At 41.6% G+C, this 25,712-nt stretch overlaps 2 protein-coding genes across 6 annotated transcripts in view; one reads left to right on the top strand and one right to left on the bottom strand.

Moving 5' to 3' along the window:
• The window catches only part of PPARA (peroxisome proliferator activated receptor alpha), a 31,772-nt gene extending 19,640 nt beyond the window's left edge, over positions 1 to 12,132 (top strand). For all 5 annotated transcript variants that reach the window (XM_064421129.1, XM_064421130.1, XM_064421131.1 and 2 more), the window contains 3 exons: positions 2,447 to 2,649; positions 5,475 to 5,922; positions 6,103 to 12,132. In XM_064421129.1, the coding sequence (XP_064277199.1) occupies positions 2,447 to 2,649; positions 5,475 to 5,922; positions 6,103 to 6,350 (899 nt within the window). In that variant the 3' untranslated portion in view covers positions 6,351 to 12,132. The remainder of the gene's footprint in view (positions 1 to 2,446; positions 2,650 to 5,474; positions 5,923 to 6,102) is intronic.
• Positions 9,648 to 25,047, bottom strand: CDPF1 (cysteine rich DPF motif domain containing 1). The gene is given in 5 exon segments (XM_064421621.1): positions 9,648 to 16,367; positions 21,749 to 21,860; positions 24,053 to 24,089; positions 24,092 to 24,128; positions 25,033 to 25,047. Coding segments are annotated over 5 exon segments (345 nt in total). The 3' UTR covers positions 9,648 to 16,223.
• Positions 25,048 to 25,712: the final 665 nt, after the last annotated feature.

The following is a 25,712-nucleotide window of genomic DNA, read 5'->3' as shown; positions in this document are numbered from 1 at the left end:
GGAGGCAGGCACTTGGATAGCATTTTTACTCACACACGTGAATTGAACCTCAGATTTTTTACAGGATAGGTTGCTGTGGGGGGTGCCAGTTTCCCTGCTGGGTTCATGTGGTTGATACAGAGCTGCCAAATGTGCTGTTATGAGCTTTACACAGTTCTGCTACCTCTCACTTTGTCCATATGAATGTTCATTTATTTGCTTTCTTCACCCCAGAACTTTGGCACCAGTACTCCCATTGAAACAAATTTCAATACTGGAAGAATTCTGATTGAGGATTTTGTAGAAGAGTAGGAGGAGAACAACTGCTTTCATTGTGAGGGGGAGTGATGTAGGATAGAAATCTTTAGGAAAGCAGCCTTCATTATTTTTCAGGTTACAATGCAACAGGGCTTGGGCAGATGATTCAGAAAGTGGGGAGGGAGGGCAAAGGTCCGTGCTGACTGTGCAACAGGAATCTGGTAGGTTGTTTGTTAAACAGAATGGTTTAAAATTCAGAGCATTTAGATATCCAGCTTAAAAGTTATGTTGTTGTTTGTGCTAGTGATTTAAGATAAGGGTGGCAAGCTCGTGGCTTACAGACCCAATTCCAGCCCACGAGGCAGTTCTGTGTGCAGGACACAGCTTGCTGAGCAGCACTGGTGAGGAGGGAGAGGCCAAGCCATGAGAAAGCACATCTCACCTGGCCAGCTGACAGCAGATTGCCCTGCTTGGCTCTGGTATTGTCCAGGCTGAACTTGGGGGCAGGCACAATGTGAAAGTAGGTTAAAACACTGGGATGGGTGAAAAGCTGTGGGTTAGGAGACAAATTTCCCAAGGAAACTATGCAGTCGGGATAGGTGGGATGGGAACACGACTGGGGAAGCTGCTTGTGACATTGTAGTCTCGAGTCCCAGCAGGAGGCATTGTGAGAGTTTACCTTCTGGTTCTGCAGAAGAGCCAGAAAGAAAGAAAGAACCCAGAGTTGACTTTCTGGTTCTGCAGAAGCCTGGCTCTCTTTTGGTGAGCCTTGAGTGAGATTGAGGTGCACTGGGAGAGGGTTGGTAGTCTCTGCAAGACTGGGGATAACCATCCTCAAAAAGTGTGCTGGACAACAAAGTGACATCTCAGGTTGGGAGCTGAGCAGGGAGCTGTGCTGGTTGGCAGGAACTGACATCCATGTGAAGCTGTTCCATCCTGCTAAAAACACTGTGGCCACCTGTGCTCCAGTTGAAGGGAATAGCCACAGTTTTATTGCAGCAAACGTGGGAGGCAGCAGGGGAAAGGGATGACTGCTAACTTGCTGGCAATACTTCTCAGGAAAAGTGCTACAACTAAATTTACACCCATGATCTTAAAACTGTAAGTTTTAGTTTAGAGCAGGTATTCTTCCACATTTTCAATACGTTGGTGTGACCACCCACCCTTAAGGGGAAGGCAGCACCTGAGGCAGATTCCAAACAGGCTTTCCTTGTTGGACTCCCATTGAAGTGCCCAGCTGTATTTCAGATCATGCCTAGAGTCACCTCCTTATGTCATGAGAAGACCCCTGGGCACTGATGGTTGAAGGGCTGGTGGTGTTCATGCCTTGGATTGCTCAGTGCAGGCAGTGAGGTCCTGTCCTCACGGGTTGGATGCTGAAATGCAGTACAAGCAAATGGCTGTATGAGCCACTCAAACCCTTGCACACCTCCCAAGGGTAAAATGGGGCTGGCTTAGCTTGAAACTGAAACAGAAGAAAGGATGTGGACATGCCCATGAATGTCAAGACCACTTGCCCAAAAACCAGGAGACCTCCATACCCAGAGGTGTTTCAGACTTGCATCTTCTGCCTCCTGGAAGAACATCCCAGTGGCTAGATTGGGTATTCAGACTGTTCTCCTCTCCAGTCTTGAAGGGCTGCTCTGTTGAGAAAGCAGTTTGGGGTGCTGGGGGTGGAGGAGATTTTGTTGCCTACAGCCTTTGAGCTGTAAATGCAGGTCTTGGGGCTGGGGTTCCCAGTGGCAGTACAGATGTGCTGAATGAAGAACTGGATGGCCCTGCAGGTTCTGAGGCAGCAGTGGGATTCAGGCCTGACTCCACTGCAGCTCTCCAGCTCGTGTGTGTGCTTCCTGCCAAGCTCCTGTCATGAGTTCACTTAGTGTTTAAGAGCTCCCAAGGTGGACTTTGAGTTTCACACTGGCAGCTGTACAACTCAGTAAGGAGAAAACAAAATACAAGTATATTTAGGTGACACAGAAGGGAAAAGGAATGTGTTCTAGCCCACTGGAGATGGCACTTTGTGTTCTGAAACACCTGATTTCCTTCAGCCTAGCATATTAGCCACTGACTGTGTTGGGAAGGGGACGATGTCTTCACCTCTACCTCAGTTTTTCTAGACAGAAAAATCTCACTGCTCTGACCAGCAGTGGTAAAAGGCTTAAGTTCTTGTATAATTTGTGTTTGTTTTACAATTATGTCTTCCCATCAGCAATACGTTTTGGACGAATGCCGAGGTCTGAGAAGGCCAAGCTCAAAGCAGAAATTCTAACAGGTGAAAATTATGTAGAAGACTCAGAAATGGCAGATCTCAAATCACTTGCCAAAAGAATTCATGAGGCCTACCTGAAAAACTTCAATATGAACAAGGTTAAAGCCAGAATCATCCTTGCAGGGAAAACCAATAACAATCCAGTAAGTACTTTTTCTGTTACTTTAAAACAAAACTGACAGGTATGTAAGGTGATTGGAATAATTTGGTAGGCACTTTAGCAAATCTCTTAGAAAATAAATATCATGGTAATACAGATGTGAAATATTCAAAGCAAATATCTGTAGTAAATGTGGTTGCTTTTAACCACTATCAGAATAGTAAGAAGCTTTAGGAAAATCAGGTGATTACCTTGTGAATGGAAACTCATAACCCTAAATTATTGTCCTGAATCAAAAATGAAGTGATATCTGAATGTGAATACCTCTTGTTATGGGGAAAACAGTTCAAAATTATTTTCCTATTATGACAGTGAAAAAATGCATTTTTCTGTCACAAATGCCAGGATAAGTACTATTAGCTTGTATGGTGTACATGTCCTCTGCATGACTTTTCCTTTAATCAGAATAATATTTATACCAGGAGGGGAAAGAAAACTTGAGTTTGTAATTTTTTGTTTACAGCGCTGGCCATGTCCTCACCCAGCCTTCCTGGTCTTTTCTGTATGGTTCCTTTGAAAGGCAGAAGCAAGCAAGGTTGTGAAGACACATTTGCTGTAGAAGTTATTTTTCTTTCAGGGTAATTTAGCCAAGGTCTTCCTAATTTGATCAACTGCTTTTTGTTTAGTAGCACATAGGAGAGTATAATTGATGTAAGGACTCGCTTGTTTCACTTTATGCATATTTATTTAAGCTCCACTGTGATTTTGTTACTTTTATGTAGAAGATAAGTATCTTATTTTATCAGCAACTTCAGTTTCAGTAAAAATTTGCAGGGAAGAAACTTTACATATGCCATAGTGAAAACCATGTAAGTGTGGGGATGAGTGTTATCAAAATGGTAAGCAAGCTGTCTTCTGCATTATGGAATTTGGCATATAATAGTCTAGTATAGTCTAGCCTACAGCTTTCTGAATTAGAAGAGAGGCACATGAATTATCTCAGTCTCTTTTATTGGACTAAAGAGGTGTGTAAAATGAGGCAGAGGCTCAAACATTTTAGGGGTACAGGCTGATGTGAGCCTGCAGTAAATACCATCTTTAGCTTCTCAGTGAATGGGCTTCTGCAGAAAATCAGTGTTGTGCTTGTTACCCTGTGCCAGAACCATAAGCCACAGCTTGTGTCACATGCAGGGATGGATCCTAGGGCACTTATTCCCAGTTCTTGGATGTGAATGTGTCCCACAGCCACGGGACTGACCAGCCAACAGTGACCAGCACGTGTGTGCCTGGGTGAACATGCACATGAAAATTAATGAAGAATCAGCCCTAGGATGTTGCAAACAGGCTGCTATCAATTTTTTCCATATGCAGGGAAGAGTAAAGGGGTTTTAAGCTATTTCATCATCTCTTAAGAAAACAAACATTTTCATTTTCTTTTGACTTTTCAGCAGAAAAGCAAATTTTAAAAGAAGGGGTTTTTTGATTGTAATTAGCAACCCACCTATTTCAGAACTGTGTATTAACAGCTAATTTCTGTGAATCCTAATTTTTGGCACCACTACAATTAATTTCAGAATGAATGAGCATTTTTCATGATGACACAGTGTCACTTTTTAATTTAGCTCCCAAGTCCTTAGCCATGCCTCTTTTCTGCATACTGAAATGATGTTAAATTTTTTTTAAAGTGTATAAGATAGTGTACATCTTTTAAAGGTTTAGACGTGTGTTGTGTTTCTTGCTTTGCCACTTTCCACTCCTATCCCCTTCCCATGGAAAGTTCTGCTCTGTGTAGCTGTGCTGGAGTGAGATGAAATGTGCAGTAGCCATAAACATTTTAAAATGGAAAACCATGGGAACCTGACCTGTTGGACAGTTTTCTGAAGGAAACAATCGAATCCTATGAATTCCTGACACAACACTCTGTGTTCCCCATGCTATTTAATCTGAGCTGAGCAAAGCAGCACAAGGAAGGTGCTTGGTGTGCATGGAACTAAATTTCTGTTCAAGGTCAGTCGCTGTGAGTTTACTAGGCTGGTTGTCATTTTTCTTTAGTGGATTATACTTCATTTTGGTTGTTGATATATATCAAATATATCAAAATATTTTTGATTTCTGATTGTTCATAAGAAAGTCTGAATGCTGCTTTTGATAATGATGTTTTAAGAGAGCTGCTCACCTGTTTGTAAAGCATGTACCTTTCAAAACAAATGCTGTTGTGGAAAAGACCAAATTTTGTGCTTGGCATTCTCGTGGGATTCTCTGTTTAGAGATGACTCAGCACCAACTGCAGCTAGAAAGTTGGGACAGCTGGGGCATTGTCTATGACAATCTGATAATAAAACACAAGAGAAGTGCAGGGTTCACATTCTTATGCAAATATGCTGCCCTGTATTGAAATTACTGCCTGTATTCCCCCTAGGGTACTTCAGGAAAGCATCATGATGTGCATCAAGTGTAGTTAGTTTAGGAATCAATAGGAGAGTAGGCAGAATAACCTGGACCTCTGGAGAAGGTAATGCAAGTCTTTTGTGAACCCTCTGGGACTGGCTCTGAGATGGATTTGTGCATGCCAAACACAGGAGTGCAGGAGCTTTGCTGTAACTATTAGAAAAAACTAAATTAAAGATATGCCATACATCTTTACATTTGACTATTTGCATTGCTGTTTGCAGAGCAGATTTGTTAGGCATTGCAGTTTGTCATACACTGTTTGTCTTGATGAGAAGTATGAAAGAGCTCAGGGTGTATTGATAGCTGAGGACTGATTAGCATGGAAGTTAAAGTTTAGCAAAATTCTTATTTTTTAGGAAGAGAACTATTAATAACCATTATTTAGTGAATGAACTAGTGGGTTTTTTGTCTCTGTAGCCATTTGTTATACATGATATGGACACCTTATGTATGGCAGAGAAGACCCTGGTGGCAAAACTGGTAGCCAATGGGATTCAGAACAAGGAAGCAGAAGTTCGAATCTTCCACTGCTGCCAGTGCACGTCTGTGGAGACTGTCACAGAACTCACAGAGTTTGCCAAATCCATCCCTGGCTTCTCCAACCTGGACTTGAACGATCAGGTGACACTATTGAAGTATGGGGTGTATGAAGCCATATTTGCCATGTTGGCCTCTGTGATGAACAAGGACGGGATGCTGGTGGCTTATGGGAATGGATTCATAACCCGGGAGTTCCTGAAAAGCCTGAGAAAGCCATTCTGTGATATAATGGAGCCAAAATTTGATTTTGCAATGAAATTCAATGCACTGGATTTGGATGATAGCGATATATCCCTTTTTGTTGCTGCCATTATTTGCTGTGGAGGTAAGCATGACCCATTACCCATTAGTTCTCTAAGGTAGTAAATTTTATTTCCTTCTCGTGAATTAAAAATTTTAATGGAAAAGCTTCTATCCTCTGGAAGATTCAGTTCTACCACTAACTACACTTTGAGGAATCATTACAAAATTATGACATGTGTTCTTTTGCTTGTTTTGAGAACAGATCGTCCTGGTCTTGTAAATGTAGGACACATTGAAAAAATGCAGGAGAGCATTGTGCATGTACTGAAACTTCACTTGCAAAACAACCATCCTGATGACACCTTCCTCTTCCCAAAACTTCTCCAAAAAATGGCTGACCTCCGACAGCTGGTCACAGAGCATGCTCAGCTTGTTCAGATAATCAAGAAGACTGAATCTGATGCACATTTACACCCTTTACTACAGGAAATCTACAGGGATATGTATTGAGGACTTCTAGTATTTTTTTCCACAATATTTAAAGACAGAGAAATACAGATGGGAGCAAAACTACTTGTACAGTCATGGGCTGTTCACTCAGCCCAGAGCAGGAAAAATCTAAAACTGGGGAACTGGAGTGTTACACTTCTTTTGGTTTGGGATCTTTTGTCTTCTTTTGAAAAAGTGCTGCAGAAAAATACTGGTCAGAGTGCTCAATGAAGTGTCTTACAATGGTTCTTTTATTTGGAAATTTGAAGATTGGTAAGGAATACATATTTGTATAATAAATCAGAATGTTAAGTAACAGAATGAACAAAATTGTATTTCCTCTTGGTTTAGTCATTTTAGTATTAATATGAAAATTCAGCACCTTCCTTCCAGGTATCTGCACAATCAGAAAGACAATGCACTTTTGCCTAATGGTAACTACTGAGAACCAGCTAACACTTTTTCTTAAAGCATTCAGTCTAGGTGTAGCAAATGGCTGGATATTACTGTCCATACACTTCTAAAAATTTGGAAAGATCTTTGATCCATTGTTGCTTTAATTCCATGAAATTATGTACAGCTTCATCTAGGGTTGCACTGGCATACTTAGGGTTAGCATGTTTAAAAGTTCTCTTATGAAATTAAACAAAATCCAAAGAGTTATCTAAAACACAGCAGAGATGCTCCAACAGGTGTGTCTTGAAGAGTAAACGTGATAAACTGATGGGACCTTTTTGTTTCAGAAGTCTGTTAAGGAAATGTGAAAATATCACTGATGAAAAAGATGTCGTACACCCTGTATTTTTGTAGAACTTGTAATAGCTCAGGATGCAGTTTTGACATAAGAATACTATTTTAAATTAGCAAGAGTTTTGGAGAGACTGAAAAATCTGATCCTACCCCAGGAAAAAAAAAAATAATTTTAACTTTCCAGCAATGATACTGCACTCTACTGCAGTGAAAGATGACTCCAAAGGAATGATTGGATAGGAAAGGCACCGGCTTCCTCTAAATCTCTTGGCAGTATAATTGTTTGGACCTGTTTGCTTTTCACACTGCTTCATTTTTTACCCACTTGGAAAAATTTCTATTGCTTCTTCGGCCTCATGGATAGAAGTATTTGGTGCTTGTTTTCACCAGATTTTGTCCTTGTGGATAAGGTGGCAGTAATACCAGGAGCAGTGTTTGTAGGTGTCAGACTGTCATAGAATGGAAGGCAGCACAGCTGAGAGTGAGTTTATCGTGTTCCTAGGAGTAAACTGATTTTTACAACAGCATTTGCTGTTCTCCTGCTGCAAAAGAAGCCACAATGAAATGGCTTCCTGACTTTGCCACTTCATGGATCTTTTCTGAGAAAGCTGCCCAGAAGAGCCAGCTGCATGCAAGGCACTCTGCTGTTTCTCTTTCGTTTCTCTGATATGGTTACTTCACATTATTTTTACTTTCTGTTTCACAACAATGAGGTCTCAGGAGCAATCCCAGCATTTTCACTACAGTTAAGCTTTCAGTGGCACAGGAGGACACTTTGGACTTGTTTTATTGTAGCACATTTGAAGGCACCTGAATCTTCACTGCAAGGATTGAGTGATGAAGTGAGAACATCACACTGCCATTCCTGTTTCAGTGGCAATGCTTGTTTCTGTCCAGGCCCACAGGCACAGCTGGACACTGGAAAAATTACAGGTTTAAAGGCAACTTGGTGTTTATCTGGGCAATGATTGTGGCAGAAGTTATTGATAACTACAGATATATTTAGTGTAAAATACTGAAGCACAGGCCTCAAATTTGGTGAGCATCTAGGGCAGGATAGAAATAGTAACTGCATGTGCCCAAAACTTCCTCCCCTTCCCTGTTGCCAGCAGGAAGAACACTCAAACACTCAGAGAGGAATGTTGGTCTTGCCAGGAGCCCTCAGATGAGAAATGGGCTGCCTTTTGTGTCCCAGAGCAGCACACAGTGTGCCCTCAGAAACAGAGGATTTTAGGAATGCTGCTGCTTTATTCTTCCAGCCAACCCTGTTGCACTGAGGAGCTGTGGGGTTTGGGCCAGGGAAAAAATTGATCTGCCATATTGCTGATGCAAGAAGTTGTCAAAATATCAGCCATTCTGGGATGGTGTTCTGAGACTGGAGGAGCCAGCTAGTTTACTCTCTAAAAAAAGGATAACTTGAATTTTTTTTCCCCCCAAAGGTCAGATTTTTTGCAAAGGGCAAATTTCAAAGTTGTATTTCAAAGTTGTATTCCATAGTCTAGGTGTACTGTAGGTTCTCAGGAAAAATCAGACACAGTCAGTGTGCATAACTATTTTTCCAGCTCTTGTTCCCAAAAGTGGCTAAAACACTTTAGTAACACTTTAAAACATGGAAAATTAATAATAAATACTTAAATTCTCAGTGAAGCTATAAAGAATTGCAAAGAGAGTAACTCAGTGAAAGACATAATGTTTTAGCAGCTGCTTGTAACAAGGTCCCATTATTAGCATGAGAAAAGTGCATCATTTTTTTGTTATTTGAAAACCAGCAAGAAATTTTTGACTACTTCCTTGGACATTAAAGATTTGATTCCTGTTTTAAATTAAATTGCAGACCCTTAATGAAAAAAAAAAAAAAAAAAAGAGAACACATCTCTAAATTACAGAAATGTGAACAAGATGTTAACACAGCCTAAGATTCTGGATGGATTCCACTGCCCACACTGCTGTCCCGTGCACATTCCCACAGTCACTTCAAAGAGTGGCACAGGGCAGACAATTCCCTTCCCAAGAATTAGTGGGCAAAAGAATTTCTCATTTCTACATTACACTTTTAAGGAACTACATTTGCTCCTTCAGGAGATGACTACAGCAGATTTTGCCCAAGGAGATTTTAAAGTTATTCAGTTTATGTTCTTTTTTTTTTTTAATTTGGAATCCAAACTAGTCTCAGACCTATTTCTGATTGATTACTTCAGCATCTTCCCTATGTGCAGATAAAGTAATACTTTAAAATACTCCGTCTATGGAAGGAAGCAAAGTGATCAGATTTTAGGATTCAAATGGTATTAAAGATTTAATACCTGGCTCATCAGGTACGGTTTGGATCTGATTCTTGCCAACATAACTCATTTTACGTCATAGCATGGAAGAACTCTGGTTAGCAACCAGACCCCACGAACAGCTCAAGGCAAGAGACAGCAGATGGATAGAGAAATATCCTGGGAAACAATAGTATGACTTAAGTTTTCAGCAAACCTACAAATTACTCATTTTTTAGCATTTTTTGGGGGTAAATTTTTATTTATTTATTTATTCTGGTGCCCTAGGTACTTTTTGTCAAAGGGGAAGTGGGGAAGAAAAGGAAGGTTTTGTGCCAAGTATAAGGGAAATCTGAGGTTCATTCTTCTCTCCTCCTCAAATATTCCCCTTAAAGCTGCTGTTTAAAAAAATTAGTTACTTTGTACCTTTCAAAAATTCCAATCCCACTTTCGCTTTAAACACAAACTGACACCTGATAGGAAAGTTTCCACTTACAGAAACTACACCTCCCTTTGCATTTAAAGAAACCACATTTTGTGTTAGCTGCCATTTCCATGTGCCTTCGTGCTTTGGTTGCAGCAGCTGCTGCAGAGCTGAGGTGCTGGCAGCCAGCAGAGCTCTGCATTATTGTGTGCGGATCTCGGAAATACCAGCCCTTGCACTAAGCCCGTTCTCATGAGAGAGCTGGCACAAGGCTGCACATCAAAGAGCTTATAATAAGCATCCAAACATTTGTTTGTTTATTCAAACTGCTGAAACTTGGGGAGATTTATTCATCACGAGAGCTGGGTCACACACGACTGAATCTGAATTTCCTCATTTCTGACGGAAAGCCTGGACAAACGTGGGCCCCATCTGAGGCAGAGCAGCTGGGGGACATCCTGCTGTGGCTGCACAGGAACAGTTTCAGTCTCTCCTAAAAAGCTCCCTGTGACTTAACTGAAAATCTGCAACTGCATTTGACAAATGCACTTGCAGCTGTCACGGTACTGTTTAAGCATAAGGTCTGCAGATAATGGTCCCTCTCAGAAACCCCTCGTCCTGTAGGAAGTGTTGGAATGTAAGGTGGAACGTGGTAGCTGTGCTTGCTTATGTCCCAAGTGCTTTCCTGATAATCAGTTGCATATAATTTTTGTATTTAATCAGGTTTAATCAGCTTTATTATCCTTCTTTTACTGGAGATTTAAATAATATGTGGGTTTGATCTAAGATTATTGATGTTGTTATGTGTTGTGGCATTTTTTTAATTTAATGTAATACCATTTCTTCATGTTTCGATTTATAAAATACAAGAATATAAATGCAAGGTATAAAATTTCACTAAATTAATTACAGAGGTGCTTAAAGAAAAATGTGTAAATTATTTAATTTAAATATTTGTTACATACTTTATCTTGTGTACAGTGAGGAAGTAGTTCCTTTTATGGGCTAAGGATGAAGGGGCTGATGTCAAAGACAATTTGCTATTTATTCCTGTCTGGTCTTTATTGCTGTATCATTTGTGAAGAACTATCCCAAGTTCTTCAGAGTTATCAGTGTTTGGTGTTGATGATTATAACAAAACTTTAAAATATATTTTCACATAGAACACAGACTTCCTTTTATTTAATTTTAATAAAAGCAAGTCTAGTTGAGGAATAGCTGCAATCCCAAAATCGAGTTTTTAGCTCAAGTTCACCAATAGGAAAAACAGTGTGTAGAACTGAGTTGATCTTTGTTTTGCAGCGTGGTAGCTCATTTTCCTTTGAAAAGAGCTAAAAAGAAGCTGCATTTGGTTCATGCACCAGTGCTGGTGTTTTCTGTGGAACTGACTTGTGGCTCACTGGGAATAACAACGTGTACTCAGGATTATTCCCTGCCTCTGCCCTGAGGGCAGCCTGCTGTTTTATAGATGTATTTCAAACGTGATTTGGCAGTGCAAAACAAAACATTGAAATGGCATTATTGGCTTCCCTACAGGAGGGGTTTTAAACAGAATTCAGAGTTTGCTTGTAGGGATTCTGTGTCTGGTGCATGCAGGTGTGACAGTCTGTGCCTACAGCATCCTTCTAAGGAAATCTGATATAGGGAAAAAGGTACCTTTCAAAGGTATCTACCTTTTATTTTGCTGTGTGAATCACCAAACACAGAAGGTATCACAAGCACAATCTATTACAAATGTTCTAGCTATCGTTTGTACTTACTGCTTTTTCTTTGTAACATATAACATTTTATTTCTTTAAATTGCTGCAACTTGGCATTTTCACTTCATCAGTGTCACCACACAGGTATGTTGTCTCCTAAGGTGTTTGTGTCATGTTTGCCAAAGCTCTGCTGGGCTTCCTGCAGCCACTTCCTTTACCCTGTCACTTCATATGACACAAACCCACTGTGTAACTGAGCCCACCCTAAGGAAGGCTGCTTCCTCCTTTCTTTTATTCCATTGTGCTCACAGGTTTTTTAAATCTTTTTCTGCCTCTGAAGCTGGGGTGTGTTTCTTCTCGAGCTCCTTTATTGCGTCAGTCTGGTCAGACTCCATTGCTGTGGATGTTTCGAAACAGAATTCCTGTTGCAAGGACCTCAGTTTCAGACGAGCTGCCTCTGCCAGGGGATAGGCAGCGTGCACAAGAGACTGATCTGATCACAGGCTGGACCTTAAATGAGGACTGCAAGATCAAGCATGAGGTACTTGAGGTAGTTCCACTACTTGAAGTCGTAGTAATGTTTTGGTGTATTTTCTCACGTTGGGTATGCAGGTAATCCTGGTGTGGAAAAGACATCTGCCTTATGCTCAATGCCAGGAGTTTCGTGGCATTTTTTCCACCTGAAAGAAAAAAAGATTGGCAGGATGGGGAAGTCCTGAGCCACTGAAATCCCGGTGGCACACCAGTCCAGCGTGGTACTCCGGGTGTGTAGGAGTGCAGTGTCACCAGGCAGGCTGTGTGGGACGTGCTGCAGAGCTGGGAGCAGGTCACCACCCCTCCTGCAGGTGACTCACAGCCACCCCTGCTCATCCCCACACACAGCAGCTCTCTCCATGGAATCCCAGTGCCTTGGCTCTGGGCAGAGCAGGAGCGTGCCCGGGTCAGTTACTGCTGCAGCAGTTTAACTGTGAACCCAACCAACGTTTCCGTGCTATCGGCGAGCTCCAGAACCCCCTCTGAGTGGTTTGACAAGTCTGCTTTAGCAGCTTCTCAGGGACCTGCTTCCTGAGCAGCTCCTGCTGTTCCACAGCTCTTGCAAACAGTTGCTCAGAATTATCTCGAGGAATGCAGCACCACAGCTTCAGTGGCCCAGGATGATGAAGCCCTCCTTCACGTTTTAAATGGTTTGTTATCTGGTAGGATTCAAGGAAAGTACAGTGTTGTTGATGTTGCCAAACCCTAATCAATAGAGCTAACAAGTGTTTCAATGAATCAGGATATCAATATTAGAGAGAAAACAAAACAGCTTGTTGCTTCCAGTCAGCTGTTTTGGGTACATTTTACTTCAGTAAATACAGAATGTAGAATGAGCACATTTCTTGCAAGGAGTAGTCAAACCTAATTCTCATGGAATGCTTGTTTCCCAGTAAAAACCACTAATGCAAGCCAAGTTCCCAAGTTTCCTTCTGTTAGAACAATGCAAATGACACTTCCAAGGATGAATGGATGCCCTGGTCTTGCGGGGATTTTTAGGAAGGACAACATATCTTGCACTTGTGAATGTTAAAGTCACATCTAGCTACACACAATGATGCATTCTCAAACGTTACCAGCCTTCTGATCTAGGATGAAAAAACTTGAACTTAACATGTTTTTCTTTTTTACATTCTGATTTTTTCTGCCTTCTTTAAAAACAAGAGGTTGAATTCACAGTGTTTGTATAGAGACTGGTAGGAACCTATGTGCTTTAATCCTTTCAGACTGAATGTAAACCAACTTAATTTGAAACACGGTTTTGCCTTAATGGTTTTAAAAAAATAAAATATTTTTAAAAGTTAATTTAATGCCATGTGCTGATCTTTTATCTCCAGGAAAGGAACTCACTGCAATGTGACATTCAAAAGGCAGCCTGTTTGAAGCATCTTCAAGTACTGATGCTTCCCTGTGTACTGTTAGATGCCTTTCGAAGCAGGAGTGGGTGTGTCACATAACCCAGAGGCATTGCAAATACATTTATTTATATATATTACCTAAGTTTGGTGCTGACCCACCATCCAGCTGTGATCTTTCATATTCTCATGGAGTGTATGGCTTTGAGACATCCATGGAATTCAACAAGTGCACTTCTATGTGAAACGCAGCACTAATTCAATGAGCACATCTTCAATTAAATCAGTCAGGGAAGTATGTCACAGGTAGCTGCTTTCCTTCCAGAATCTGGGGATATTTTAAGCTGGTAACAGAGTGCTGAAGTGGAAATTATAGCAGAAGAAAAAGACTGGTTTCTTCATCAGCTGTGCTCAGGAGCATGGAAGATCTGATATTGAGCAGCAGAAAGTACTTGAAGACCCCAATGAAAACAACCTGTAAAGGCTGTGCATCCATGAAGAGCAGGAAAAGCTGGGCATGGTAACATTCAGGCTGTGAAACCACATATATATTAAAATATGATGGTACTGAGACCGTAATGCTCATGTTCAGTGGAAATACAAGAATGTGGAATAACTAAGTTCTAACAGCTGGACACAGATAATAATCCATTGTCATTCCAGGAAATACCAAGTGGCACATAGAGCAGTCTCCTTTCCCTAAAGCATAGACCAGAGATGCCAGAACACATCTGCTGTCCCTCCGTGTTCTGGCTTTTCTGCCAGGTCTTCACAGCCAGGTAACTGTGTAGCAGAGGCATCCCTGAATTAGTTTTTCCTGCTGTAAAATAAATGAGCTGTGCTGAGCCAAATTAAATCTTAGGTAGTTTTGCTCTGAGGTTCTGCTCCCTTTTAATACTGAGTCTTTTCCCCTTCAGTTCAACATAACAAGTACTTAAAGGCATGGAGACTTCTGAGGGCTTTAAATGACTCCTCAGTGATATTGTAAAGGCAAAGATAATGGTTATGAATAAATGAGATAACTGCTTTTGTCTTAAAAGGACACAGAGGAAGCTGAGCAGGAGGGAAAACAGGTCAGACAGATGAGATCCCAATCTCACTGACAACAGAACTGCACTAGGCAGGCTTTTAAAACCTGCTTTTAAGAGTACAATCTGTCATGAACAATGGGAAATCCAGCAAAAAACACATTTCAAGGTATGTTTGCTGGTGTAAACATATCCTGTGATCTCACACAACCATGTTGCTTTGGCAGCTTGATTATAAGACTACAATTCCAAGGTGGGAAAGTGCTCTCTTCAGCTGTGGGTTTAGCACAGGACATGCCTCTGATGTTTATACAGAACAGACACAGACACACCACAGCTTTTAAACAGTGTTCCTAATGTGAAACTGAAATCTAATACCACCCATCTTACATAAGTTTAGTATCACTTTCCCTGAAAGTGTAGTCTTTTGTAACTGCAAAAAGGAATCTGAAGTGTTGCCTCCTAACTTGGGTCTTTTTTTCCGCATTTAGAGACATACATATATTTTCTTTATTAAAGCACTTAGGGCTTGAAAAGGCTACTAATAGGTCCATTATTGCTCCTCCAGTCACTGCAAGAAATTTCAGTCCTGAATGAAGGGCACCAATATAGTAAGTTCAGAAAAAAAGAAAGATTTTAGGATACTTCAATGTCCTAAACAACTCATTGAAATACTGTTGATTTCTTTTAACAAACACAGGTTCATTCTACTGAAATGATTTTTGATGTTGTCCTATTACAACTTATATGGATGGAAGTGTTGGAAAAAAGAGATGTTCACCAAGGCACTAACAGGTTCTGAAGCAATGACCAGCAGTAACTTGAGTAAAAAAGGTGATGTTGTGATTAGGGAGCATTCTAGATGTATCCTTAAGGCGTGACTCAGGTTTTATAAAAGCCACCTAAATCTTAAGACAGTCAAAACAGATAACTGAAGAAGCTAATTTTTGAGCTAAACAAACTGCTGTTTCCATTGAACTTCTTACCTTTGTTACCTGAAACTGTGTTTCTGACATCCCTCTTACAGCTGCAGTTTATTTGTCGGGTTCAGGAAAGAATTGAGTGTATCAATGGAACTTTTCTATTTCCAGATTAACTGCTTTGAAAGTGAAAAAGAAGTCACCTTTATTGTAAAACATAAGACAAATGTATTCAGGGTCCTCTCCAGCTGCTGTGCTGACATGGACTGGAAGGTTAATTGAAAAGTGACTGCAAGTGCAAGGGACTTGTAAATGTTTTATTGATTGCAGAAGCACCAACCTTCAAAGTCTCAGTCACAATGCTGTGATAGCATTAAGATTACCACATTGAGAAATTTAGGTATTATATTTACGACATTTTCTCACAGCACTTTTATTTTAGACTTAAAAATAAAGCTTTAAATTCCCTGCCTTATGTAATCTTACAGGACAGCACTGCCAGATTAACAATTGGTATATGCTGACTTTCTTGGGTATATCCTGAATTAAGCCAGATCAATCTGTTTTGGAATTTCATAACACCGCAGGGAGCGTCAAGAACAACACAAAGCACTAAAATAGCAAATGTGGAAATCTGGACATGGTTCCTATGCTCTGTGCTGTTTGGTTTCTGACTGCAAGCATTTCACATGGTGACAGCAGGCTCGTCTGCCTCCTTTCCTGGCTCCTCAGCACCTCGGAGCCGCTCCCTGGCGCTGCACGGGGATGTCTGAACCCCAGCCAAGGGCAAGGAAATGTGCTGCTCTCTCTGGTAGTAGTGAGCTGATGAAGGTCACTTCTTTAAAAGGAGCAACATGATAGTCTCCAAGCAGAGAGAGGAGAAACCCCAGCCAAAGAACTGTCGCTCTTGGACCTTCAAGATTTATGCTTTGTATCCGTTTTTTTTGCAGGATTTCTGATGGGGCTTCCTTTTATCCATGTCTTCTTGTATTTCCAAAGGAAAGGCCTTTAGCTTTTCTTTCACACAGGGGAGGCAGAAGCTTTTGGAGTAGAACAGACTACAGTCCTGTAAAGAAAATAAAATTACTAGCAGGAAACACAAAATGGAAATGCTTACGTTCCAGTCACATTAAACTACATTTATATTTAGAATTCTTCTAAAATGAATTCTTCTTCTTCTAGGCTGAAATATTCCAGCAATTTAACTTTTTCTGACTCAATAATTCTGACATCTGGTTAGAGCCAACTGGGTGAAAAATAAAACTCCCAAATCAACTGTCCCACTGCTCCTATTAAAGTGACCTTCACCAGCTCCCTGCAGCAGGGAATAGCAACACCCCTCCTTCAGCTGCCTTCTTCCAGCACCATGCATGGGTTTCCTGGCCAGCTCACTGAATTCCAAATAGGATTTCATGGGTAAGCTGCAGCCGGTGTTGCTGATGGATTATACCTGGAGAGTGAATAAAGGTGTAAGAGATTCCATGGGTTTTACTGAAACAGCAAAGTTTTCCTCTAACTCTTGCTTGATGAAGATTTCTGCCTCCTGGGAGGATCTTCCAAATTCCTGCAATGGCGTGTGAGACTTGGAGCCTCAGCACACTCTTCCTCACCCTTCTCCACAAAAATGGCCTAAAGGCCCACACAAGTACCAAGTACTGGAGGCTCTCACAACAGACCATCTTTTCCACAACTCCCAAAAAAGCTATTCTTACTTCCATTAATCCATGCACTTGTACTGTCCTAGGAGACTACTAAAAAGTATCACTATTATATCAGTATCACAGAGGTGTCCAATAACTGGAGTAGTTAATGAACTCCATTCATCTGAGACAATTCAAATGAGATTTCATCCCTTACTCTCAACAAATGTATTCACTGGTTAAAACCTAGAACCACACCTGGTACTAAAGCCTGAGCTAATGGCTCTCCTCTGAACTCTTGAGTGTAAAAGCTGTTGTGCACAAAGAAGGTATTTTTGCTATCCCTGTTCTGTTCACACGTCATACAGACCCAATTTTTTTTTTTTCCCCAGGAGCTGTAACCAGATGTTAGTAATTGAATAGAAAGAAGCAAAACTGACGGAACATTTCAATGTATTTGCAATATAGAGTTTGAACAACTGGAAGAGAAACTAATTAATGTATTATTCCTTTGCTCTGCAGCGAGACTTGACATCCCTGGTTCTCTTGATGTGCTGATCACCAAATTCCAAATAGGATTTCATGGGTAAGCTGTAATTGGTGTTGCTGATGGATTATTCTTGGAGATTTAAGAATGAATAAAGACATCAGTTTAGACAGAACTGGACAAATGGAATCCCTGGGTCTTACCTAAATAGTAAAGTTTTCCCCATGCCATGTCATTTGCAGCTGGCCTTTCTCTGGGAGCTAGGCTTGGCTATTCCTGTGTTCCTCTCCTTGCTTTTGTTTCTTATGTCGCTATCTAGGTTTAGCAGCAGATTCAGATGATAATTATATCAAAATCACAATCAGCCTGCTTCCACGTGACTTGGAAGCTTGGGGAACAACTTGTCTTCATCCATTGTCCTATTCTGCATTGACTGCCAGGCCCCTTCATACTCAGGAATGAGTGTGAGGCCTTAGTCTCTGAAAAGCCCTGCAAGTGGATTTCAGTTGCACAACCTCCAGAGCCGATTGTTTTTTGTCTCTTGGTATCCTTAATACCTTAAGCTGCCAGTTTAAAAGGGGAGATTAGAGTTGCAGTTGGCCTGGCTATTGTTGTTTGCATTGCCAAATGGCACACAGCCCCCAGCTCCAAGGCTCAGTGCTCCCAAAGGTGGCCACTGGGCCATGGCAAAGGAGGGGAGAGGCTGTTCCTGCAGGTGGGATCCCCAGTGTCAAAATGCAGCTCCTCACAGGTAAAACTTGCATTCTTTTGGCAGAAATTAGTTGCTAGTGCAGATTCTGGCCAACAGGAACTGGGGAAATCAGGACTATGAACCACTGCACCTCTGAGCATGTACCTGTAGTCCTGCTCTCTCGGTCCTGGGATTTTCAGCCTAACTCTTTTTTTAGTGTCCTACAAATTAAACTTACCATGTAGAGTCAAACCCTTCTTTTAAACCCTTATCCTGATACAGTTCTGTGTTTAATCAGATGATTCTTTAATGTGTTTTCTCCCTTCCATGACCAAGGCAGGAGGAGGCCATTTAAATTCCAAATTTAATAGTCCAATTCAGGCAAAACAGCTGCCAAAGCATGCTGCCACAGTTTATTTCTGTTTTAACATGAATCATGTCTGAAAGTAATATATATATGGGGATGGTATCTTCACCACAATATGTAAAGGAAAGGCTCTGCCCATCCCTATCCAGGACTGACCCTGCATGACTGGAAGTTGAGTGGGAAGCTGCTGTAGTATTACATTTATCACTTAATGCCTACAATCATGTCTGAGGTCAGTGCTCAGTCACCTTCTGCTGAGATGAGCAATAAGGGATGAAACTTGCTCCCTTCCCTCCTTTCTTCTCCAAGAGCCACCTTTTTTCCTTGTCTTTAGAAAGTGCTGCAATAAAACAGAAGTAACTATTTTAAATTACTAATATGCTCAGATTGTATAATTTCCTCTCCCCTTTTCTGAAAGGGTAATAGGAAGAAGGGCACTCAACCTGCCCAAAGACTTTTAAAAGCATTTCTATCATCTTCCTTTTTGTGTGGTTTTGACATGTTTTAAGACATTACAGATAATCACTGGAATGATTCCCAGTTGGATCAGAACTAATGGCACTTACCAAGGCACTCTGATAAAAGACTTGAGCAGGGTGACACAGGCTACAAAATGATTGAAGTAAATTAACTGAGTGAAACTTCAGAGGATATTTGGAGATATTTAAGTTTATGAAATCTATACAGAACAGCTCTAACTCATGACTTTCATTGGCATAATAAAAGGAAATGAACTTCTGCTAGTATGGGTTTTCTTGTGAAAACCCTCAAATCTGATCTCAAGTCCCCTTAGGTCCCCCAAAGCTAGCTAAAATCCCTTTGCCAAATCTGAGGTAAGAAAAGTCTTAATTTTGCCACACATTAGGCTAATACTATTCTGAATTACCACAATTTAAAAAGCAGCCTGTCACTAAAACCTTTCCAACTGGTCCAGCTTCTTTGCAAAGAGGTCCAAGAAAGTATGATTTTCTTCAGCTTCAATTCCTATGTTTTAACATTTAGCTCAGGAGTGAACTGATGTACTTGGGTCAAGCACAAGCAGGAACCACAGCCAATACAGAGATATTTTCTACCATTGTCTCTCTCTGTTGCCTTGGATACGTTTTTATTTCTCTGGACTTTTAATTTTCCCTATATGAAGAGGAATAGTATGTGTTTACTTACTTTGTGGTGTGGGTGTTTAAAGCACTAATTATCATTTCTGCAGATCTCTTTCAATGTTACCTAAGCAGTATTGCTAAATTCATTTTGAAACCATAGTCATATGTGTGATTCACTATCTGGCCTGGCCAGTTTGGTAAGAAATTTATTCTCAATTATTTACAATCAATGTTTTACTTTGAGTGATACCATCAGGGGAATCTTGAAAACTCAGATAACAAGCAGTAAATGACTGACAGATTTCCACAACAGGCAAAATAAGCAGGACTTTCAAAAAGATTAGAAGCTTCCATGAGCTCACTGCAAGTATCTTCTATTCACTGCCAAGGCCTGGGTTAACTGAAACAAACATATCTTTTCAAAGAAAAAGCCCCACCTTCATTCAGAAAAGCACAGTGTGTGCAAAGACCCTGAGAGGCTGAAATGCTCCATTTCTGACAGCTCAAACTGCCACACTTGGAAATATCTCCTGAATCCTTCCTAAATTCAAGACACTTGATTTGGGAATGAAAATAGTTAAATGTGCTCAAGTCTGTCCCAAATGTGTCTGTGTTGCCAATCCTCTGCTGTTGGAAAGGAAGGATAAACCTGGCGTGTCAGGGCAGGAATCAAGCCCCTAAGCCCAAACTCTGAGTAGCTGCTCCTGGCTCCTGGCTGGGCTGTGTGGGAGGGAGTCAGCCCCTGCCACAGCAGGGACAGCAGGGAAGATCCTGCTCATCTCAGCTTTGCCTCCACAGCTGCCCTGAGCAACCTGGCTCTGGAAACTTGAGCCCAGCCACCACAGCCACAACGAGAAAGTGCTGGCACTTCACCTAGTCAGAGCCTGCTTGTAACTTCAGAACAGAAAGAAACAAACCAAACCCTCTGAGCTGCAATCACTTTTGGTGACTTTCAGTCATTTAAATGTCAGAGATAGGATGCAGAGAAATACTCCCAGTGCAGGTAGCTGGGTGTGCAAGCTCCCATGCCAGCTGCACATTGTGCCATGGACGGTAGGAAACAACTGGAGCCCCCAGCAACAAGCTAGGAATGGGCACAGATCCTTTCCCTAACAAAGGGCTCAGGGTCCTGCATCACAGCCTGGGAGAGGACTGCTCACCCTGAGATTCTGCAGGAGCCAGTGAACAGCAGGAAGACCCCAGACCCAAAATTCCCCATGGGAGCAGGTGCACAGACTGTAGGGGTATAAAAACCCAGGGGTTCCTTTGTTCTGGACCCTTCCCAGAGGAAGCAGCCTGAGCTGCTCCTGCTGCTGCACAATTCAATTATTAAACCTTTTTTCCTGAAACTGGATCCCTGAGAAACCTGGGTAAGAAGTTTCTTTAACAAGGAAATAAACCCAATCAGGAGAAAGGTGTTGCTGCATGCTCCTCTTAGCCCATCCTTGGTGCTGACTGCCACAAGTCACAATAGCAAGTGACCTGAGGCAAGTGTGCCAGTATCCTTCTGGCTGTGTCTGCCCAACTCCCAAAATCTGAGACTCTCAGCAAACAAAGGGGCCAGCTCTGCACTGACAAGAAGGAATTAAAACAAGTAATTTTACTCCACCTTTCTGGACTGTACTCAGATTTCATAGTTTAAGGTTACCTTCCAGCTGCTACTTAAATCCATTCTTCCTCAGAGAGCGAGCATGGCATGGTACAACTCTCTTCCCTGCTCATTTTAAACATTAATTTTTGCAAATAGGATGACAGCCCTGTGCTGTGAATGCAAAACTAACAATCCATGGATATTTACATTCCCTTTACAGAAAAAAACCCAACCTACTATTGTGTGTGATTTATATTGCCATTGCATTTCCTGGTGCTAAGAATGTAGAAAAGAGCACTCCTTGTGCTTGAGAAGGTGGACTGTGCTTATCTGCAAGTAGAACATTCATGGTTGCTGATCATTTTAATTTAATACAGAGAGCTTCATCTGGTGGAATCCACAAGAACATACAATTATGTACAATTAACATATATGTAGTGGTAGGACAAGGGGGAATGGTTTGCTTTAAAATGGATTGTTTGGGATTTTGCTGCTTGATCTTTCTCTGACAGATCACCAGGACTGGAACAAAAAGAAATTACTGAAGCAGCTTGTTTTGTTTGTTACTTACTGTACCAACACACACTGCTCTGCTACACAAACTGCAACGAGACCTGATGATGAGGAACTTGTCCTTGTCAGGGGTGAAAGGATCCCTCATGACATAGGCTTCTTCCAAAAGTCTACAAAAGAATAATTTCAGGCTTTTAAGTGTATACTTCACAGTAGGGGATGTTTAAGAGGGGGAAATTGTAGAGGCTGAAAAGTTATCAGCCCTTTGTACTTGATTTGCTCATCTTACTGTTGTACATGAGGTAATGCAGCAGCTCTGCAGCTCCTTTTCTCTTCAAAACCTTCAACTCTGCAGCTGCCTTCAGCCCTATACTGTACTTCTTGTCTCTCTTCCAAAAGCAGAGCAACTGGTGAGTCTCTCAGTGTCATCTTACTAAGTTTTTCTCAATGCTCTACCTTAATCAGCTTCCATTTTTTATAACAGGCATCCCTTAGCATGGCCAACTTCAGTACCTTCAGCACCGTGTCAAGTCACCATTTCAATTGCACAGCTTTTAATCAGAAGTTCTCTTCCAAAGCTGTATGCATGTGAGTGTGAAATACAAAGGTTTTACTGCTCTTGGTTATGTTGCTGCTGTAAAGCTGAGCTCCCCAGCTCCTGAAAGCAGGAGCTACCAGCAGAGAGCCCTGCAGTTACCTCCAGTGTGCTTACTTTATGTCACAGACTGTGCTGCTTGCTCCAGGGTGTTGAGGGAGTGCATTTAATAATAATTTCACAACCTGCTTGGGAAAAACTAAAGCTTTATTTTTTCTGGGAGCTCCAGGCAAAAGAACACAGAACACAGAAGCCAGCTGAGTATCTGTCTGCCTAGGGCCTGCAGCAAGGGCACCTGGCTTACTCCTGGGCTTAAGTAAAATTTGGATTATGGTATAATATGGATAACAGGTATTCTGTCAGCTTGTACTGCCTTCTCCTTGCCTCCACACACACACAAAAGTGTGTGCAGGAGTGTGTCCAGCACTGTGTTCCTCTCTCCTTTTTCTGTCCATTCAAACAGAAAATGATTTGGCCACAGCCTTCCACTGTTAGGAAAGATCAGGCATCTTATCATGGCAGATCACCCCATCAACAAGTCCCTGGGGTACAAAGACAGGATTGTGTTTGCAAAGCTCCCCTTGCAGCATTCCCAGCCCTCATCAGTGCAGAACCATTTGACAAGGCCCCCTGTCCAGCACATTTCCTGCAGCACTGCATCTGGGACATGTGAGCAAGCCAAGAAAGATGGGATGTGAGGCTGTTTCTTAAAAGCATCTATAGAAGTGTGATGCTGCAGCATTATTCTTTTGTTTTTGGCACCTGAGCAATCCAAATAAACTGTGTTTATTTGGGTGTTAACTCTGAGATTGGATAACCTAAATTAAGATTCACATTCAGACTCTTCAGGAATGGACCTGATAAAGGTGAGCCATTGCTCTGCTGAGTGGAAGAGGGAAAACCAGTAGCACTGTGGGGTTTGGAATGATAAAAAGACAGCTGCCCAAGGACAGCAGCCCCAGCAGGTGGTGATTAACAGCTGTCTCCATTCTTTAAGAAACTGAGCAGTCTTATTGGGGTGAAATGCTGAGTACATGCCTGACTTCCAGCTCCAGAGAGTTCCTGACCATGTCTGCCTGATGAATTTGTTGACCATGATGGCCTCCACCAAGCTACTCTTGCATTTCAAGCAAAGTGCTTTATTTTATGGGGAGTTTCATGTCTGCAGACAAAGCTGTAACTGCATAATTCCTGGTCAAACCATCCCTACTTAGCAAAGAGAGAAAAGGCTTTGGTCAGAAAATATAAATACACAGTGAGCATCCACACACCCTGATGTCACATAGTCTGACATAGGATTGTCCAATCCACACAAAAAAGCACTTCTGTTCAAAACTCCACATCATGCCAGATAGCTCTTAAGAAGTGTTTTTGCCATATATATTTCATTCATGCTGTGTATATATATTGCTCAGCTGAAGGAGGCTACAGTGAGGGAAGGGCTATTCCCAGAAATACCAGGCTGGCAGTCAGCAGTATTCTTGCAAGAAAATATTGGTACAGTAGAGTAGTCAGTGGGGCTAGGAAATAGGTTAAATACAGATTTTTGCATGGTACTGAAGCAGGGCACAAAAACTGATTGTTGTTTTTCCTACCAGCACTGACAATTTTTAACACTCATTCCCCTTGGATAAAAGGACATCACTTTAAGTACCAAGCCTCATGTTCAGAGTCAGTAGAACACATCGTTGGGCTCATGCAGGGCACACTACAAGGATTCCAATACTCGTAGCAGAAATGAAGTCTGTGATCTCAGAGGGCACTTACACAATCCAGTGTGAGTTTGGTGATGTCCTCCCATAATTGTGTATGGGGCTGATAACTCACATAGCTCACATTTGAACTCTCACTATTTGAAGTGTCTGAACTTCTTTGGGAGCATCCATTTTTAAGCTACCTGCAAGAAACCCACCCAAAAAAATCTTTTAGCTTCAAAATGTAATGCTGGGAACATATCTGCAAGAAGATTAAAGTGACCTGAGACATCTGGCTTTGCAAATTAAAACCCAAAGGAAAACTGACAATTGCAGACCTCAATTAGTAAATATTTTCCCCCAAATCAAGTTTGTTTCCCATGTCCCAGTTAAATTTTCAAATTCCTTAGACAGGTCTATAAACTGCAGACTGGGAGCCTCACTATAAAGTTCACCTATTAATTTGGAACTTCCATTAAATAACTCAGGTGACAAAGCACATGGCTGTGATCTCAAAAACCCTCTGCTCAGCTGAGGTCTGCACTCCCTAAGTGCTTCCCAGGACACTGTTCCCTATCTGCTGCTATGCAGAAATCCAATCCAGTTCTGCAATGCCCATCTCCTCCCTCTAGCTGGAGCCAAGAAAAGGTTTGGGACCTCACTCAGGAGGCAGGTACCAGGAAGGTAAGTGTTACAAAGAAAAGACTGTCTTTTTCTTTGCTTCTGGTTCACCTTGGAATAGTTTTGGAAGCTTGTCCCTGACTCCCTGTTCCCATCTGGATTTCTATGGAAATGAGGCCAATGGAATTGCCCTACACCTTGATAAAGTGTTGGCCCATTCCAGCCACATGGGACAAAGGAACAGACATTTTTTAAAAAGTTTAGGTACTGTAACTTTTATGAAAATAGGCAGAAGGGGAGGACTCTAAGCTCCTGGAGAATACCCATATATTTCTATAAATAGGAGAATCTGCATATAGGACATTATTGTCCATCCTTCTGACAGACTTCAGGCCCCACTACAAATGTATGGCCATCAGTCCCAAAACACACCACATAGGAAGTCATGTTGCATCAGCTTTGCTGCTAACAGATTGCTTGTTTAAAATTCTGGCCATTGATTTACATTTTGGGAGCTTACTCTTCACTAATACCTCTAATATTAGTTGAGAGTCACACCCTCAGCTTTTTCCAGAAGTATGGTGTGGCAAGCAGGCTTTTAGGATTGATTTTAGCCTGTATCAACAATCCTATCAAGCACAGCTAACCATGTGCATGCCCAAAAACTGCACCAATCCATGAAAAAACGTGGTTGCTTGTTTGCAAACTGGGTATCTTTGCTCACCTGCAGAGCTGATTCTGTTCACTAAGGCCACATCCCTAATTATGCTTCAGGTCTGGGCTTTTCTTTGGGGACAAACTGCCTGACTGTCCCCTCCTTACCACACAGGTTTGCACCACAGAGCAGTCTCACAGCACAAAAACCAGAGGGTTTCAGAAAAAAATAATCCAAAAGTCGTGCTCCAGAAGCACCTAAGATGCTCCAGCCTGAATGCCCAGCTGGTGGCCATGCAGCCTACAGGCTGGCACCAGAGGTGATCTAAAACATCCCAGAACACAGAGAATGGGCAGCTGGTATCCAACACCCAACACTTGGTCCATGGTTTGTCTTACTAAATCACACTAGTTACTAATGCACCAACAACAACAAAAAAAAAATTAATTTTCTTCTT

Source organism: Passer domesticus, chromosome 5 (genome assembly GCF_036417665.1).
Source record: "Passer domesticus isolate bPasDom1 chromosome 5, bPasDom1.hap1, whole genome shotgun sequence".
NCBI classification, from domain to species: Eukaryota; Metazoa; Chordata; class Aves; order Passeriformes; family Passeridae; genus Passer; species Passer domesticus.
Note: the sequence above shows the minus strand (reverse complement) of the source record. Positions and strands in the feature narration are given on the sequence as shown.